The sequence below is a fragment of the Manacus vitellinus genome, unplaced genomic scaffold (assembly GCF_001715985.3).
Source record: "Manacus vitellinus isolate BGI_N305 unplaced genomic scaffold, ASM171598v3 scaffold_21_pilon, whole genome shotgun sequence".
NCBI lineage: Eukaryota > Metazoa > Chordata > Aves > Passeriformes > Pipridae > Manacus > Manacus vitellinus.
The window spans coordinates 2,621,227-2,638,949 of NW_021939546.1; the positions used below are offsets into that span (position 1 = coordinate 2,621,227).

At 37.3% G+C, this 17,723-nt stretch overlaps 1 protein-coding gene across 1 annotated transcript in view; it reads left to right on the forward strand.

Moving 5' to 3' along the window:
- COL24A1 (collagen type XXIV alpha 1 chain) overlaps positions 1-17,723 on the forward strand; it is a 123,827-nt gene that overhangs the window by 18,537 nt on the left and 87,567 nt on the right. Inside the window, exons 4-10 of the mRNA XM_029959727.1 lie at positions 2,372-2,425; positions 5,768-5,821; positions 8,055-8,108; positions 9,876-9,929; positions 12,901-12,945; positions 14,161-14,214; positions 15,715-15,759. Of these exons, the coding sequence (XP_029815587.1) occupies positions 2,372-2,425; positions 5,768-5,821; positions 8,055-8,108; positions 9,876-9,929; positions 12,901-12,945; positions 14,161-14,214; positions 15,715-15,759 (360 nt within the window). The remainder of the gene's footprint in view (positions 1-2,371; positions 2,426-5,767; positions 5,822-8,054; positions 8,109-9,875; positions 9,930-12,900; positions 12,946-14,160; positions 14,215-15,714; positions 15,760-17,723) is intronic.

Here is a 17,723-nt window from a genome sequence, read left to right on the forward strand (position 1 = left end):
CCTGGATTGCTGGGGCTGGTTGCTTATTATTGTTAACCAGAGACTTCATCTACAATTGTTGACTTAGTTTTAGAATGCCTTGAGAAAGCACTATTAACCTCTGTCTGAATAGTTCAAAATATAATTCAGAGCATGGTTGTGATTAGATTTTCTTCTTTTTGTGGTTTTCTTTTTGCCTGAAAAGGGATAATTACTTATTATTTAGTGTAATCTAAGTGAAATTGGGTTGGATTTGGGTTTTGTTTGCTTGTTTGTTTTCTTTTGCAAAGGAGGCAGGTACTATTTAAAAAAAAACTAGATGCCACATAGAGAAAAATGTTCTCACTGCCCTCATTCAATAAATCATCTGCAAAGATCAGGGATCTGATACGATTTCTCTTAGGAAAGTGGAGGGATTTGGCTATTAATGGTTTTTTAAGGAAATGTAGAAAGCATTTGAAACAGGGATATAGAAGACCTTTTTACTGCAAACTGCAAAATAGTTGCAACTATTCTACTTAATAAAAATATTTTTTCCTTTGTAGTCCTAGGTTGATATTCTAATCAAAGTGCATCTTTTAAGCTACAATTTGAGAGGAGATATTACAAAACATACTGCTTCAGCAGTGCAGGGTGGGAGCTCTCTGTGCCCTTCTGAGTGCATTTTTGAACCTGGACAAGAATGCCAGGTCAAGAGTTTTCCACATGTCTGTCTGCTACATTTCTTGTGCTGTTAAACATGGGGTCTTTTTACTTCAGAAAGATACGAGGATGCCAGTGAGCATTTGTGCAACCGTGGTGAATAGTGAACCTCCTATGCTAAAAGTATGACATGTTATGGTTTGATCTAAAGACCAGGGCTGGTACACAGATTTGTGTCTTCTAAACTGCACAGAGAGGGAAATGCAGGTATGGATTTCAGCCTGACTTAATGTAGTGTGTACGGACATACAAATACTCCCAACTACGATTAGACTCCTAAGATAATTATGATTAATTGAAGAGAAAATTATTTTTTTTAAAATTTCCCAAAACAGCAGTGGTTTTCTCAGAATTGTCCACAAGTGGTCTGTATTTTGGACAAATGAATGTAATTAGGTTGACAATGCCTAAAGTCCATAATCAGTGCTGTCTTCTCTGCCAGTGACATTACCTTTCCAAGAAAAATGAAGTATCACTTACACAAAACTGAAGTATTTTAAAAATGCAATTTTTGTCTTAATGAAATGATTTGCTCATTGCTAATAAAACCCCAAAAGGTGTTTGTCTTTTTCCCTTCTCTCTTTTTTTTTTTTTTCTCTTTTTCCATTTTTGCAAAACCTTTGACTGGCCATTTCAACAACTATAATTGCCTTTCTGATTTTCCTGATATCCTTGCCAGCTTTCAGCGTTGTTGTTCGGTATGGGCAGTGTGACAGTGTTTTGCCCAGTGTCTCAGCTGAGAGGCTGTTGTACATACAGAACACAGGAGCATGAGGAAGTCTGTGTAAAAGAGCAACTTGAATCTCTTCCTCCTATCCCAACTGACCTCCTTCATGAGGTTGGACTTGCTTGATACCCACCTTCTCTTGCAGAAAGTACACGGTATCTGCTAAAGCTGGGGCTTGCTGTGCAGGCACTGGATGGGAGCTGAATTCACCCTTAGGAGTAGCTCATCTATCTGTAGAACTCTAATTTGATAGATGAAATATAAAGTAGTGCAGATTTTAGTCTAGAACTCTCATTTGTATTTGAGTACAATGAAGTAGATCCTGGGGGTTTGAATCTAAACAGTAGTCACATACAGAAAAGGAAGAGTTTCTATGGTCAAAACAACTAGATATGCAGGGGATGGTACACTGTCCAATATGCTGACTAATAACCTAATTCATTTGTGAAAGATATGTGTGATTACATACTAGCATTTAAAAAAAATCTGCGTTATCCTTGGAGAGAACAGTCATTTATCCACATTTATTTTCTTCTATTTCGTGTCTGTCTTTTCTCTGAGGTGGTATCTTATTTTTTCACAGTTACTCAACATTTCTGAAGTGTTTGGCATGCCAGCATGCTTATTAAAAAGGCTTAATTATTCTCTATTCTTTATTTAGAAATACACTGCACTTGCTTGCTTCACCTGATCTTTTCTTCCCTTACTACCAATACACTTAGGTAAAAGTTATTATTCAGATTTCTAGCTCTAATTTGTATGGTGTAAGATACTTTCTAAACAGAAATCTGACTTGGAGTCAGATTAAAAACACGCTTACTTGTAGTTTGGGAATTTGTTTCCAAATTGAGAAGGTCTGCACAAGCAGAAGGTCATCAGTTAGGAGAATTGGTCTCGTTCAGACTTGTGATACTGTCCTTGTGTCAGGTTTTAGGCTCAACTGCTTTGATTTTCTATCACCAGGGTCCTCCAGGTCCTCCAGGTTTACCTGGTCCTTCAGGAAAGAGAGGTCCTCGGGTGAGTAAAACAACTATGTTCTTCTGCACCTCTAGGCAGATCACCAATAATCAAACTGAAGTTTGCACATTTTGGTTTTCTCAACTCTATTCATATGCTTAGTGATTATGGAAGTGTATGATTGTTAATACTTGGGAGATATGTTACAGTAAGGCAAAGCAAACCTTTTCTTCTGCTGTGAGCCTCCAACATAGTTAATTCCATGTACGAGTGCATACACTGAGCATTGTTACATTTGTACCTAGCTTTTGCTGCTCGCAATATTAACTTCTAGTTTTTCCATGCTGCTCCCATCTGCTGCAATCTGAGGTCATATTCATTTGTTTTTGGAATGAGGGGGAGTGAGCAATGCAGGCCATAGCCACAGAGGAGCAGGCTGTGGCTATGAAATTAACCACTGCAAGACAGAGGCGGTGGAAAAAAATACTCCTAAAAATCTGGTTTAGTCTCTTGCGCGTGGCAGCTCGATCATAGCTTGATAGGTATCAGGGCACTTTGCCAAAGCACTGAGCTACAGTAGCAATTAGTTATTTTGTGTGACTGTGCAGCCCAACAAGAGCAGGGACGGAGGCCTTGCCCTGTGCCAGGGGACAGAGCACGGGCTTTTGCCACAGTGAGCACAACCCTGTGCCCCAGCTGGCATGAACGTGGGAGGAGCCTATGCCACTGCACGGACTAGCTGATGAGGCAAAAGAGGGTGAAACTGTGTTTGCACAACTGAGTACAAAAGAAATATGCTTGAGGAGTCCCTGAGGTCATGGTTGATTTTGAGGGCTTCAGGGAAGGGCAGCTGGAAGGAACAGGTGAAGATCTGTTGCGTAGATGATTTTGGTCCATGGTATATAGGGATGTAAATGGTTGTGGCTGGAGCACCCTCAGCTACGCAAATCAAAAGTGGGAGGTAAGGGAGGCGTTCATATGCAGGCTCAGCAGATGTGTGGGAGGAGTTTTGATTCAGCCTTTGAGGAACGTTTAAACAAGCTGCTGCTCAATAGCTTGTTGAAAGCCAACAAAGCACAGGATGTTCGAAACCTGGCCTGACTGCGTAGGAAACTGCACTGGTTAAAGAGGATGAAAACCAAACTGATGCTTTAGAGCAGTCAGAGGCAAGGGAGTAGGAGACACATTTAAAAGTATAAAATGAAAAGCATTCCTTCAAATCCATGTCTTCATGACTTCTTGGATCCTTTTTTTCAAGTTATCCTTCTACAAAAGAGCTGACAATTCTTAAACTCAGTTTTTTATGTTATATACTGCCTCTGCCGAGGATACATCTGGCATCAGGGGAAGGATCCCACATACCCAAGTAGATCATGAGAACTGGGAAGTTGTCTTTTTTTTAGAGGAGGCTGTCCATATATTTAAAACCACGCCTGTTGGTAAGATTACTCTTGCTCAGTTGTTATTTCTTTGGGATTTTTTCCTGCAGGTCTTTTTTTATAGGTATAGAGTACTTAAAAGCACAGTGCTCTACTGTGTGAATTTTCTGGATTAATTATTGTGTAGGACATGCTTGCCAATGTGATGAGACAGCTTACAGTTAGGGTGCCTGGGAAATATGAAAAAGGCTGAGGTGAATATTTACCAATAGTTCTGAGTTTAAAATATATTTATATGGACTAAGAAAGTCTATAAAACTATTTGATCAAAAATAAATAGTTTTGAAATGCCAGTGCTCTTTATTTGTACAACACTGATAAATTCAAACAGGTAAAGCTAGTGAAGGTACATGGTATGACACGAGTTTTGTGAACCAAAGAGCCTGTGAAAACCTTGTTGATGCAAAGTTCATTCTCTCATCTACCAGCCTGCCCCGTGACTTCTGTCTTCTTCACATGAGCTTCCATTAATTATCCTAAAATGTGACTCGGGGTGTCAAAGACAAACAGCAGAGTGCAGAGGTGCATTGCATTGGCTGTGCCTTTATCAGGGTCTCTCAAGTGTGTGTCCAAACCTGATCCTGACAGACATTCATATGGTTTGGACACTTTGAGAATGTGTGATTAATGGTTAGAGATTTTCATTAAAAATGGAAATGATTTTAATCCCTGTAATTCTATGGTAAAGAAGTCCATATCTGACAGTTAAGTTTTTCTGAGTGTCTTGGCTTGTTCTAAGTTTCTCAGTAATGAAATTTCAGCAATTTCAGGATTAATGATGGTGTGAAACTCCTCTGATGCCTCTCATTCCACAAGAATACTTTTGCACTTCTGTATTGTGGTACTATCACCCAAGACAATAACATTGCAAGCAATGAAAGTAGGAGCCACTTCAGCACTGCAGCTATGTTGGCACTTTCTATTTGTTTCCTTTCTCCTAAATCCCTGAGAGTGCCTCCAAAGTTGCCAGTGTGCAAATTAATCTCTCAAACAGCACATGGGATTAGCATTTCTGTGGAGTTATGTCAACATTGTCATTAGTGAAAGGGAGCACTAACAGATACAGCTTTCAGTGTTACTGCAAGGTATAACTGGTAAATTCAGCCTTGTGTGATGGAAAGACAAACACTGAGTTTATCTGTTGTTAGACCACTGAATATACAAGAAAGTTGAAAAGTGTTTCTATTGTATTTGGTATTTGAATTAATTGTTTGGGTGGAATTTTGACTTTAGTTAATTCAACACAAGCTTTGTTGCCAATTTACCAGTGACAGGTTTTCACCAGTTTGGTCCTTTAGCCAAGGAAGTTTGGAAGATGAATAGCTGCTGACAGCTATTGCAATAAATAATTTCCCTGATGTGCAGTTCTTCAAGGAGTGAAGATTGCTGAATGTGTTGCAGGAACAGACACTTATACTGAAAGGTGTTGATAGTCTTGATAGTTTATTCTGTTTCTGGAGTGGTTTAAGTTGAATTCTTTTAGTAACAAGCCCATTTTCTGCACTAGCTGTGGGACAATCAGGAAGATCTGTGATTTTTTTAAAAGAAGGTGGTGTTGCTTTCAAGTCATTGAGAACTCATCCACTTCCTTCTCTTTGCAGTGTATAGATGGGTACCTCAGAATGTGATTTTACTGATTTTTTTTAATGCCATGCCTCCGAATGTTGTAGTCAGAAAGCAACATTGCAGTGACTGTGTGCCAAATACCTGCTACGAATTACCTGGAAAGACAATAGAAACTGAGATCTTGAAAAGAAAAAGAATTACTCAATTTCACTTTAATTTTTTAGGAAGATGTGTATGTTTTATGTCTTGTGAATCCTTTGAAAATCCTAACCATTGCTTCTAAAAGTAGCAAAGATGCAGTAAAATTACTCTCTGCAAACTTTTCACATGTGTTCAGTGGAGTACTGAGTAATACCACTCCTTGTTCTTTTTCTTTTGTTTGGGTTTTTTTTAATAGGGTATTCCAGGACCACATGGTAACCCAGGTTTGCCAGGATTGCCAGGTCTCAAGGTGAGTAAATTTATCCATGTTGCCATGTAAATACATGAACTTTTTAATGGCTTTTTGGAAGGCCCAGAACTGTTTCCTATAATAGAAGTAATTGGCTTTCTTTGGTTTACAGATGGAGAGTGCTACTATAAACATATTTTAATTAAATGTAATCAATCAAATTGAACTTCATATCAAAACAAAAAAGCAGATTATTCAGTGGAAAGAAAAACACCTGAGTGTGCAAAAGATGACTTGGAAACTGCTATTCTTGCAAGTAGTCTGTACTTCCCAAAAGAGTTCCTGTAAATCATCTCAACCTCCTTGATAAACTGAAATTTAAATGAGAATAAGCACTTAATTGCCATAACCTTTTGGTTTGCCTTTCAAAAAAAAAAAAAAGAAAAAAACTTAGACTGTCATTCTTTATAAATTGCTCTTTTATTGTCCATGTCCAACATTTTATATTGAAATATTCTGATATTTCAGACCTTATTACTTGATTAATATGCTACAATAATTTTCTGAAGATTTATGGATGTGATATTTAAAATAAAAGACAAAATACTGGATTGGAAGCTCAAATAACACCTTCAAACTTGTGTAACATAGGCCCTTTAAATAGATTTGACAGATTGGTGCAGTTGCAAAATGCCTTCAACTCATATTTAGTTTGAACCATTTGATAGATATGTTAGGAAGAAAGCAGCACCATGATTTGTTTAGTACAATTCCTAATTGCAGGAATCTGACCTGTCGTGACAGGTGTTAAAATCTGCTTGAGGACATAAAAAGAATTTTAATAAAGCTTTCCGTGTCAAATGCTGTAAACCCAAGTTACTCTATTTTATGTTTGCTTTCATTCTTATGTAGTTCTATAGGAACAATTAAACTTAGAGATTCATAATTAATTTTTACCATATTTATGCTGGCTGTATAATAGAATATATTGCTAGGAAAATAATTGTAACCAATTACTCCTAGGCTTTGTTTTATAAAGTATTTTCCCCCTCCACTGGATGATAATTCTGATCAGTTCTGTTGCTCTCTCCCTGACTTTAAGAACAGAAGGAATTGTACATGTGTGTATGTACCGATATATATTTTATTTAGTTATAAAAACATATATATTATTAGGTCCTTAGTGATCTCTTTTGGTTCTGTTAGACTATAAATTATCTTTTCAATAAAAGTATATTTAAATAAAAATTAGCTAGATGCTCATGAAGTTCTGGCTCTGAGGATCCAGTTGACCCACACTGAGTATGTAAACTGAAACAAACTTTTGTTTGATCTTAAAACATCACAAATGAGTTGTAACAATTTTCTGGCAGAGAATTAACACAGAATTTTATTCTGTCTTTAAGATGTTGAAGGATCCTTTATGCACTTGCTTTTGAAACATGAACAACATTAACTGGTACCCTTACAGCACAGTATCCAGCCCTGAGTGAGAGCCAGCAGTTCCAACCAACACCTGGTGTCCTCAGCGTTTAATTTCTGATAAGCAGTTGAGGGATGTTTTTAAGCTAATTTAAAAGTGTCCATAAGGTTTGGCTTTATTCCTGGCTCTCTGAAAAATAGATTAGTTAAGAAAATCTATTTTATGGATTCTGTTGCTGCTTTAACTACACTGTAGTTAACTACAGCTAACTCACTGTAGGAGAGACCGGTGTGGCAGTGTCCTTCTCCTGTCTGCTGCCCAGCCTTGGATGAGGACAGTAATGCCCAGCCAAGAATGATCACCTGTCTCAACTGCTAGGCACAAATTCCTTATGGAAAAGAGGCCTTGTCTGCATTCACAGCTCTGTCCTTCCCAGCACAATGTCCATGCTGCATGGGAAGGCTGAGGAAACCTGGACAAGGTTGTGGTCCGTGCGGTAATACAACCTGTTAATCTTGCACAGTCTCTGAGGAACAGCTGGTGTTCTGAAGTGATGGAGACACAGGCAGAGCAATTTGGTTGGGGTGTCTGCTGTAATCCTGCTTGGAATTGCCAATAAATCTGCTTTTCAAAATTTTGTGACATGAAATTTGGAAAATGTAAATCTCATTTCAGTGTCAACTTACACTATTGCATTCTTTGTTGCTCTTTACTGAAAAAGTTATAAGAAAAATATCTATACTAACAAGTATATTTTATATGAACATTCTTCCTCCTCTTGCTGTAACACTTGGCAATGTTGGTTTGCACATATATTACTAAAAACTCTCTTCCCGGATGGTATTAATGAGCTTAATTTCTCTGTGACAGGGCCCTAAAGGAGACCCAGGATTCTCTCCAGGACGGGCAAAACGTGGGGAAAAGGTATTATTTTCTTAATTATAGAAAAAGGTTTTGTCTATCCCATTCTTTTGTGAAGTCTTGTTTAATATTGAGACAAATTATGACAGCACAATGCTGGTGCTAAGATTTGTCCTTTCACTTCAGAGCTTTTTTTCTGCTTGTACCTGCTAAACCACTTTAGCCAAACAGGTGGTTGCTCTCTCTGCCCAAAATATTTGAGTATGAATATTCAAATATTCTATTCTTCATAGAAATTGTGGGCTTCAAAGCTTGTGATTATTTCATTTTTTGATTACAAATGTACTGAGTATGTATGGAACTTTAGAGTCAATGTGATAACACTAAAATATAATTGGATGTTTGCATTCTAATGTGTTAGCCTCTGCTACATCTTTTAGAATATCTTGTATTTATGCTATGTTTTATTAACAGCATTTTCTAGTAGGTAAATTGTGGAATATTTGTGCTATGTAGAAAACACTGTAAGAATCCAGGACTGCTCTCTGTAATGAAGAATGCATTAGCAAATAACTATTGTTTAGTAGCTGCTGATGTGTACATAAAATAACTTAATTTTTAATGGCTACATGCTGTCAAAGCCTAAAATTCACAAATATATATTGTCAGTGTTAAAAGGCTGATGAGAAGAAATTCAGAAATGTGTCTGCTGATGCACTAATGGGAATTTGAAGTGCAACTTTTATGGAAATAGCAACACTATTTTAATTTAACCCGCTTTTGCTTTTGGCAATCTAATCATAGTGTTAGCTGTACATGTCTGCCTGAAACTCAAGCTATATTCTTTGGCATGAACCCAAGCAGCCACAGAACAGTCTAAAGCTCACCCATATATTTGTATGACTACACCTAAATACATGTGGAATGCATCTATAATCAAAAAATATGGGATTGATATGCATTTTTATAGTTCACGCTATTTTGTGTTCTTAATTTCCCCCCCCCAATTTACATTTGCTTGCCCTAATTAATGGAGTTAAATTTATTTGGATGCTAACTCACTTCCAGGATCCATTCCTTGGCTCACTGAATTTGAATCTGGGGACTAATCCTGAAGGAGTGAATCTCTTCACTGTCAGTCCTGAGCAAGGAAAAAAAGAGCTGAAACAACCTTTCCTCCTTCCCCATCTGCAAAAACCATAAAAATTTGCATCTTTTTCCATCTCCCTAACATTTGAGATGCTCTAATTCTTATTCCCATATGCCATCATGTATTTGTAAAGTTTAAAATACTCGATGAGAATAGCTGTGTTCCACCATAACACTTTTGTCTTTATGCATCTTTCAAGTTGCCTTTTACACAGATTAGATTTGTGCTGTGTTGAACACAATGCATACCTTAATGGTGTCCTGGTTCTTGGTTGAGGATTGTTGGCATAGTAGTAATACAAACAATAAACAATAATAGTTAAATATATATAGTAATTTGAGGAAAGGGTTACCTCAAGAATTGTATAGCTTCTTCACTCCCATTTATGTTGGCTAAAAGCAGATGTTAAGAGGTTGTGAACTAAGACTGTTTCAGCGATGATTTGACCATGTTGCAGGAGCAGGCGCGTTGTACCTGGTGGTCTCAGTTGAGGAACTGTTGGCTTTTCAGTTTTCTTCCTCTAAAAAATCCCATAAAAATCTATGCCTAATCAAACAACATTAGCTGCTTCTTCATAGTAAATGTCCAAGAATACAGAGAAGATGTTAAGTCCTACATGTTTATGGGCCTGTGCCATGTTCCAGTGAAACATATTGATTCTGACTGTTTTTGTTGTACAGGGTGATCCAGGCCCCATAGGCTTTCCAGGTCCACCTGGGATCAAAGGCCAGAAGGTAAGATTCTGTTTCCATTTTCACGTGACTTACCCTGGCCCCAGTGGTCATCAGCTGGATGTCTGATGGTCAAGAGGCGATAGAACGGTTTCAGGCTTGCTGTTGGTATTATGACTGTCTACGGTGCAAAACCTTCCCTTGTAACTAAATTGAGATCATCATAACAGGATGTTAATCACAGCTGCTTTTGTTGGTGTTCTTCAAAAGACATGGCAGATAAATAAATTTCAAAGCAGTACCCATGGTGGTATCAGCCTTATGCTACCGAGTGTCTCCCACTGCTTCTTCTACAGAGTGCAGTTTTCCTGGAGCAGAGGGAAACTTGGTTCTGTGAGAGAATAGTGGTATTTCCATTCCTTAGGATATTTGGGCTAAAAGTTGCTAGGTGAAATCTTATTTGTGGAATAAACATCAGCAAAAATATAGAATGGAGCTATGAAAAAAAACCAAAACCTTTTGCTGTTGAAGGATTTTTTCAAAACTGGAGACAGTATGGTGACACCATGGAGCTGATAAGCAAGCATTGCAAAGGCTCTTGTGACAGCACACAGGAGTCCATTTATTGGCTAGACTTGCTCCATGCCCAGCAAACTTTTTAGCTGATACTTTTCAAAGATAATATCTCTCAGTAGCTGATGGTTGTAGCATTAGTCATAAAACTTCACATACTGATTTTTACAGGTTACAGAAATTGCTTGACTCTCTAGAATAATTGCCAGTATTGTGCTAGAAATGTTTTAATATATTTTAATAACAGTGCATAGAAATTCCAGTAAAATACAGTGGGTAACAGTAAGATGAAAAGACATGGCTTGAATAGTCCTTGCTGTTATATACACAGACTGTCTGCCATATACACACTTCACTCAGTCTGGGTCCCACTGTGCTCCATATGGTAGAAGTCAGACACTTCAACTTGCTGCATTTTAGTTGGCAGTAAATATTTTTTCTCTCACACAGACCAAAGTATTCTTACAACTTGCTGTGTTTTTGAAATGCACTTGAAATCTGTACTGCTGTAAGTGGAAGCCTCAAACTGTTCTCTTCCACATTGAGCTTTAAAGTCAGAGAATTAATCTTCATTAGAAATTGGAAGGTAGTTAATTTTTCAAACCAGTGCATGTGAACTTTTATTCTTCTTATTTATTTCCATCTTAGCTCAGAGTAAACCGCATCTATTTTATAGGGATATGCTCAAGAATACAAACTCAAGCTAATAAAAATCTAAGAATTTTAAGAGGATTAGCTAAGTCACAGGGAAAGAAACCTCTGTGTGAAAACTGTCTCTTTGGAATGATATTCATTTTAGCATGGTTTAGCTTCATTCCCAACCAGCATTAAGTGAGTTAGAATGAATTAAGGCCATGTTAACTCTGAATAAGAATATGGGCATACTGCTCTAAAGTAGGAGTTCAGAGGAGTTTTGCTCTGACAGAAGTAAGATGCTATTGTGTAGAAACATGCAAACAGTAATCAGTCCTTCATCTCACAGTTTCTTGTGAGCCTTTTTTTGAGACTGTCCATGTAAGTGTTAATCAGCTAAACTGAGCCACTTTGAAACTAACTTGTGATAAACTTTTCTTTGAGTGTTTCTGTGTGTAGCAGAATTTGCTTTCCTTTTTTCCTGCTACAAAAATAAGAAACTGAGAGTTCTCTTCTAGCAACACCTTCTTTAGTTGATTATTTAAGCATCGAAACAGGATAAAATTCTTTAATGGATAAAATTCATGAAATACAGAGTTGGCTGGGACTGTAAAAAACTGTAGTTTTCTGACTCACATTTTGAAAGCTAAAGAGGAGTTATTGGCTTGTTCCAAAATTGTCACCAAGGAAAATAATTTTATTTTTTTATCTTGTATAAGATCATAAAATTAATTTCATGCAAAAATACTGTTATGATCACGCAAAAGCTCATCCAAAAATTTGAAATACCTGATCTGCTGAAATCAGTTGCAGAATTTCCTCTTATTGCAGTGAATCTCAAGTCTCTACTGACTGATGAGTATCATCATGCCGCAAGGCAGCCAGATGTTTAACATCAGCCAAGACACTCCCGCTGCTCAGTCAATGTCTTTGAGTCCAATTTTATGATGGATTTCTGTCCATAATAAGGATTGTTTTGGTATTTCTCTTTCAAGCTGTAGCTTTTGGACTTGTGTATTCCCAGTACCTCTTGCAAAGGATGTGGAGGCCAGAAACTTGGCTTTTGCGTAAATCATGCAACTGTTAGAGGTTCCCTTTTAGGCCAGCTTGCCTGGGTATGTTTAGTACAGTGTAAAGACATTCAAGAAGGTTCCCCTTTCAAGTGTACTTGTGCAGATGGCAGGTTCCAGCTCTATTTTTAATTCCTTTTTTTTTTCTTTAAGAGGTAAAATATGTTTGAAATGGTCTATCCACAGGCAGTAAAGTTCAACAGTTTCATGATTCCAGCACCACAGGGAGTATATCTGGGATGAGACTGTTTTCCCTACCAATAAAAATTCCATAGTATAAGAGCTGAAATTTGTTCTATGTTAATTTCAAAAAAAGATGTGTTTCTTGGAAGGTCTGTCTCTCCTGAGTGTGTCCTAGAATAATCTGAGTTGACCATCTACTTATACCTCTCCTCTGAACTACCTTGTTCAGAAAGGTCACTGTGACAAGGAGTTGGAGTGGGGAAATGCACTGTGTAGAGTCTAATTCTTCAGTTTCAGCAGGTGACAGCATCCCATTTACTCATTTGTTCAAAAGAGAACAAGTCTGGAACTGTCTTAAAGCATGCTGATATCTTGAAATTGTCTAAATTGCCAAAAAGATTTCTTACTGCTTTACTCTAACTCAACTTTCATATGAGCTGCTGAATGTAAACCAGTTCTGCAGACAGACAAGTCTAGATATTTTTTTTCTTGATAAAGGGAGAATAGAGTATGAAAAGAAGGTCCATTTTGTTTATTTAACTGTATTTATTGCATCTTTCTTTCTCCACTTGCAGGGTCTTAAAGGTTATCCGGGACTGCGAGGGCCACGGGGAGAGCAGGTGAGTGATGGAAGCACAGTACACTGTACTCTGCAGATGAACAGTGGATGAGAGAAGATTGTATAACCCATTGTAAGTGTTCAGCATAAGCTATCAGTCTAAATTACTGACTGTTTAAGGAAATACTGGGCAGTTCTTGACCAATAATTCCAATTGTTTAGGGATCTGTGTGGTAAGAAAATGGTCTAAATGAAATGGAAAAGACCAGCTTGTTTTTCAACTCCCATACCAGATTGGCAGATGTTGGTATAAAATTCTTTTAAGAGGCACATTTTGGATTCTCCCACCTCTACTGATCTAATGCATTTTAAATCTCCTAGCATGTAGAAAATGTGATAGTTATTGAGTGCTTTTTCTCACTTCTGTGTCAGTTTAAGAAGCAACCTGAATGTAAGTTTCAAAGATATCCAGTTGCTGGTGTCTTATTGGCATTAATGAGGCTTCTCATGGCAGAGTAGAGAGAAGCACGAGTCTCCTTTTGGATGACCCTGAAAAGGAAATGGTGATGATAATAGATGGTAAACATCTGAAGGGAGATGAAAACTCAGGAGCATCATCTGTGAGTTTCATGAGTTTTATACACAGATCTTAACTGAATGAATTTTTATTACAGGCTCATAGGAGTTTTTTTGTGTTGACAATAATATAGCAGTGAGATAGAGATAGCCGGGGGGGGAAAAAGATAATTAACATCAGAAGATGGAGAGAAGTTTTATACATTCATAATTAATCCAGTGCTATATTGGCCTGATTCTGGAAGAAACAAAGCAAAGTGGCCTTGTAAGGATACAAGGATTCTTCTTTAATGAAGAATTTAATGTATTTGTTCAAATACAGCTAAGACTCATGCAGTTACTTCATTATAAGGATCTGTCTCCTATAGTCCTCCTCAATTATTTCCTACAAATAGCATCTATGTTTTTACTATGAAAGTAAGGAATGCACTGTTGTATTTCACACAATCTTAGACTCTTTTCAAAGGATATGTAACTGAAATTGGTGGAGTTACTTATTTATGATGGGTGAATTTTAGGATATTACTGTGTATCTTGCTTAAAAAGTATTTTTTTTCATGAGCTTAAGCTGCATCATATGAGTAGATGTTGAAAGAGAAATGATAAAACAAACTTCAATCCATGACGTTAAATGTGGTTTTTGTTTCTTTTCTTTTTTCTCTCTTCCTCTCCCCATCCCCCCTCACTTTTTTCCACTTAGGGAATTCCAGGAACGGCTGGCAGTATTGGGGCAGTTGGTTACCCTGGCAGGCAGGTGCAGTAACTATACTAATGTCTTTGAATTTTTTGTTTATTTGTTGTTTTTTTTTCTCGTTTATTCTTTTCAGAAGTACCATATCTAATTCTTTTGAAACTACTAATCTTAAAAATGTAATTGTTTACATCCTGTCATTTATTTTTGAAACAACCCTCTTTCTCTGGTAGTGCCTTCAAGGGAATGTTGAGTCTCTTGGCTTTTAAAATTTGATGGGTTAGATGCAGTAATGCTGTTCCCCTCTAGAATATATAAATGATATTACCAAAATACTGAATGTGTAAACACTTTACACTTGTCCATAAGCCCCATGTGGTTCTATGTGTTTTATCTTTTTTGTATTTCAAGTCCAGAAGCAGTAGGAAACTACCTGATCCTCCTAATTTTTCACCAATGTGTTTACTTCACTGCTGAAACTATTTCTTCAGTCTTTTAGGGAAACAGAACATTAAAAGACTTTTTTCCCCCTTGAGATATTTTAGGAGAACCAATAAAGCCAGAAAGCAGCTTTTTTTAAACACATCATGGCTGGGCTTCGTGAACAAAGATTTGGGGAGGGCTCTACCCACATTCGTTACAAGCACACTGGTGGCTAAAGAGGCCAATACGAGATAGACACGTCCGGTTGCAAAAGGCACAGCAGAAAGACTCCTTAGGTGGTAAATTCTGCAAGACACGATTCTTTCTGCGCTGTCTTTTCTCCTGGAGAGTGATCCTGCGTGCTTTCTCAAAAGCATCAGCAGCGTTATAGATGGTGTGTCTCCAGACCTCCCAATTGGAGGCCAGAGTAGACCAGTTATGTTGATCAATATTTTTAAACAAAAGCACTTATATAAATACTGATTCTGTTTTTTTTGATTTACATGTGAGGTTACAGATACCTCAGTGCAGTAATACGAATAAGAGATGAAGCAGAAATACTCATTGTTTTCCCCAGATAAATTACATAAGACAGATTGACAACAATTGACTTTGTGGTTTTGTGTTTGCTTAAAAGGGTGAATTTGACCAATACTTCAGTGTTTTATTGGATTAGGTTTGTAATGGCTATGTATTTTAAAATTCCATTACAATATTTTATAGAGTAATGGATGATAACATTTTTGTATAGAATGATGTAAAATGTTTAGAACATTTGGACCACATTTGCTATTCTGACATTAGTAATTGGAAATGTGTACAAATATAAAAGCTTATGAAAAATCCTGTGAAATTATGTCACTGTAATGCCAGATCACTGGGTCTGGAAAAAAATTTCCTCCCAGAAGAAATAATTCTAATGTAATGGAAGTTTCAGTCGTTGTCTGTGTTTCAGCCATGCATTAATGGGAGACCTTTCTGAACATGATCCCAGGGGACTACTTGATGACACAGTCTTCAATCCTCTGAATTTCAAGAATGTGTTGCAAGTTTACTGTTAACAAATGCCGTTGCAGTTCTTTTACGTAGATCATCTCTCGCTGTTTAAAATGAATTACATCTCATGTCTTTTTATAATAGGGCTTAGCTGGACCAGAAGGTAACCCAGGTCCTAAAGGTGTAAGAGTAAGTAAGCATTTTAAGCATTTTGGTATGCATATCTATTTTTACCCATACAGTACATAAGAAAGGGGATGAGGAATTTAATTCACCTCTGCCTGCTGAACCGCTCTGCCCTTGCAGAACCTGCAAATGAGAAGACACAGTGTATCTTTCAAAATACATGTAAGAGTTTACTTTTTTTTCCCGTGTTGAGCTGCAGAGAGCAGTCTTCCATTGTTGCCCTTCCTCTCACTTGCATGCAGGCAAGAGAAGAAAGCAGTACTGGGTGTGTGAGGGTTGGGAGTGAAGAGCAGTGGGCATTTCCTGCCTGAAGCATTCTTTCCATGATGGAAGTTGTCAAGAAAGGAGGCATATCTGCATTTGCAGTCTGTAACAGCTACAGAAGTTGATAAAGGGAAACAGTCTTGTCATACAAAAACCATGAAAGTGATCTTAAGATTTTAGAAAGGTTGAATTGTAGTTTTATATACCCCAGGGACTGAAGGGTCTTACTGCTCTGTGCGTTCAAGGTTTGCTTTTGATTACTCTTGGAAGTAAAATAAGTTGGGTTTTTCTCTATACATGCTGGTGCACGTATATGTATTTTTTCACACTGACTCTCACCATCAAGCAGTAGAAACAGGTTTCCAGAAACTTGCATGTTGCTGGTTGCATCTAGGGCTTGAAGGCAGCTTTTGGTAGGTGTTTTCAGGCCCTCAGCTCACGTACAGGTTGATGAGCAGTGTTCTGTGTTCTCAAGCATCTATTAAAATAATTTTATTACTAAGTTATTATCAATATTTGCTTTTGTCTTGGTTTTTTTTTAATGTATTTACTAAAAGCCTTTACCTGCATCAGCTTCTTAAACATTTGCCTGCTTTTTTCAGGGTGTTTTTTTAATGTCAGTTTTCATTACAATGATGAGAAAAATTAGTTTGTCAGGATCAAGTGCCAACAGATATTGGACCCCCCGGGATTGTTTCTTTTATGTTTCTTCAGTTTATTTTTGTTCAGATTCTCAAGCATTTTGTCTTGTTCTCCCTTCAACCAACAAGACATTGTGATCCCAGTCACTTCCTGAAAAGTTACTGCTGCTCTGTTTACACAAAGCTAAAAATGGCCAATGTATGAGTAATTTAAGGGAAAAACACCTGTCATGTCTTAAGGCTAAGTCCTGTATATGAATTCTAAAAACAACTCCCAGTAAAAAATGATGACACAGCCCTCTTGAGCCATATTACTGTGCCATGGAGTGTGCAGCAACATGATAGGAAGTGTTTAGAGCTTTACATTTAAAACATTCCTGTTATCAAACTGTGCTCTGCTTCTCAGCTGTTTTAAGAAACTGTAGAAAGTAGAAGTGTCCTTGTTTTCCTTACTCTCACATTAGGCTGGATGACAAGAAGGGCACTATCTTTCATAATTAACAAAAAAAAGAAATTAAATAATTACAATTGGAGGACTGGAGAGAGTTATGAAAGCAAGGAATTCTTTTTTAGTAACTAGTAATATTTTTATTCCAGTATCTGGTTGAATCTGATGTTGTAGAACCCATCTCTCCATACAGCTGAGGAATGGTGGCAGAGAAATGCCACTGCTGAACTTTAAGACATTCTACTTGTACTAAGATAAACTTTTGTCTTTTAAGAGCTCTTATAGCAGTGATCACACAGTGTTATTAAAGATGAGAACGTATTTTCTGATGTATTTCATGAGTAAGGTTAAGTTATGAAAAAAGTTGCTAATTCCATCTATTCTGATAAATAAGGTGTCTGATGCAACCTTGTCTCATTGGACCACTTTCTTGGTACTTCTTTGTTAGCTGACTTTGTACTCTTATAGCAGGAAATTGGGTTTACTCTTAGTTGGAGAGTAAATCCTGGTCACATTTAAATTGCTAGAGCTTCACTGGTAGTTTCAAATGAGTCTGAATTTAATCCTTCTGTTGTGAACCCATATCTAGCCAATACTAAGGGACAAGCAGTGTG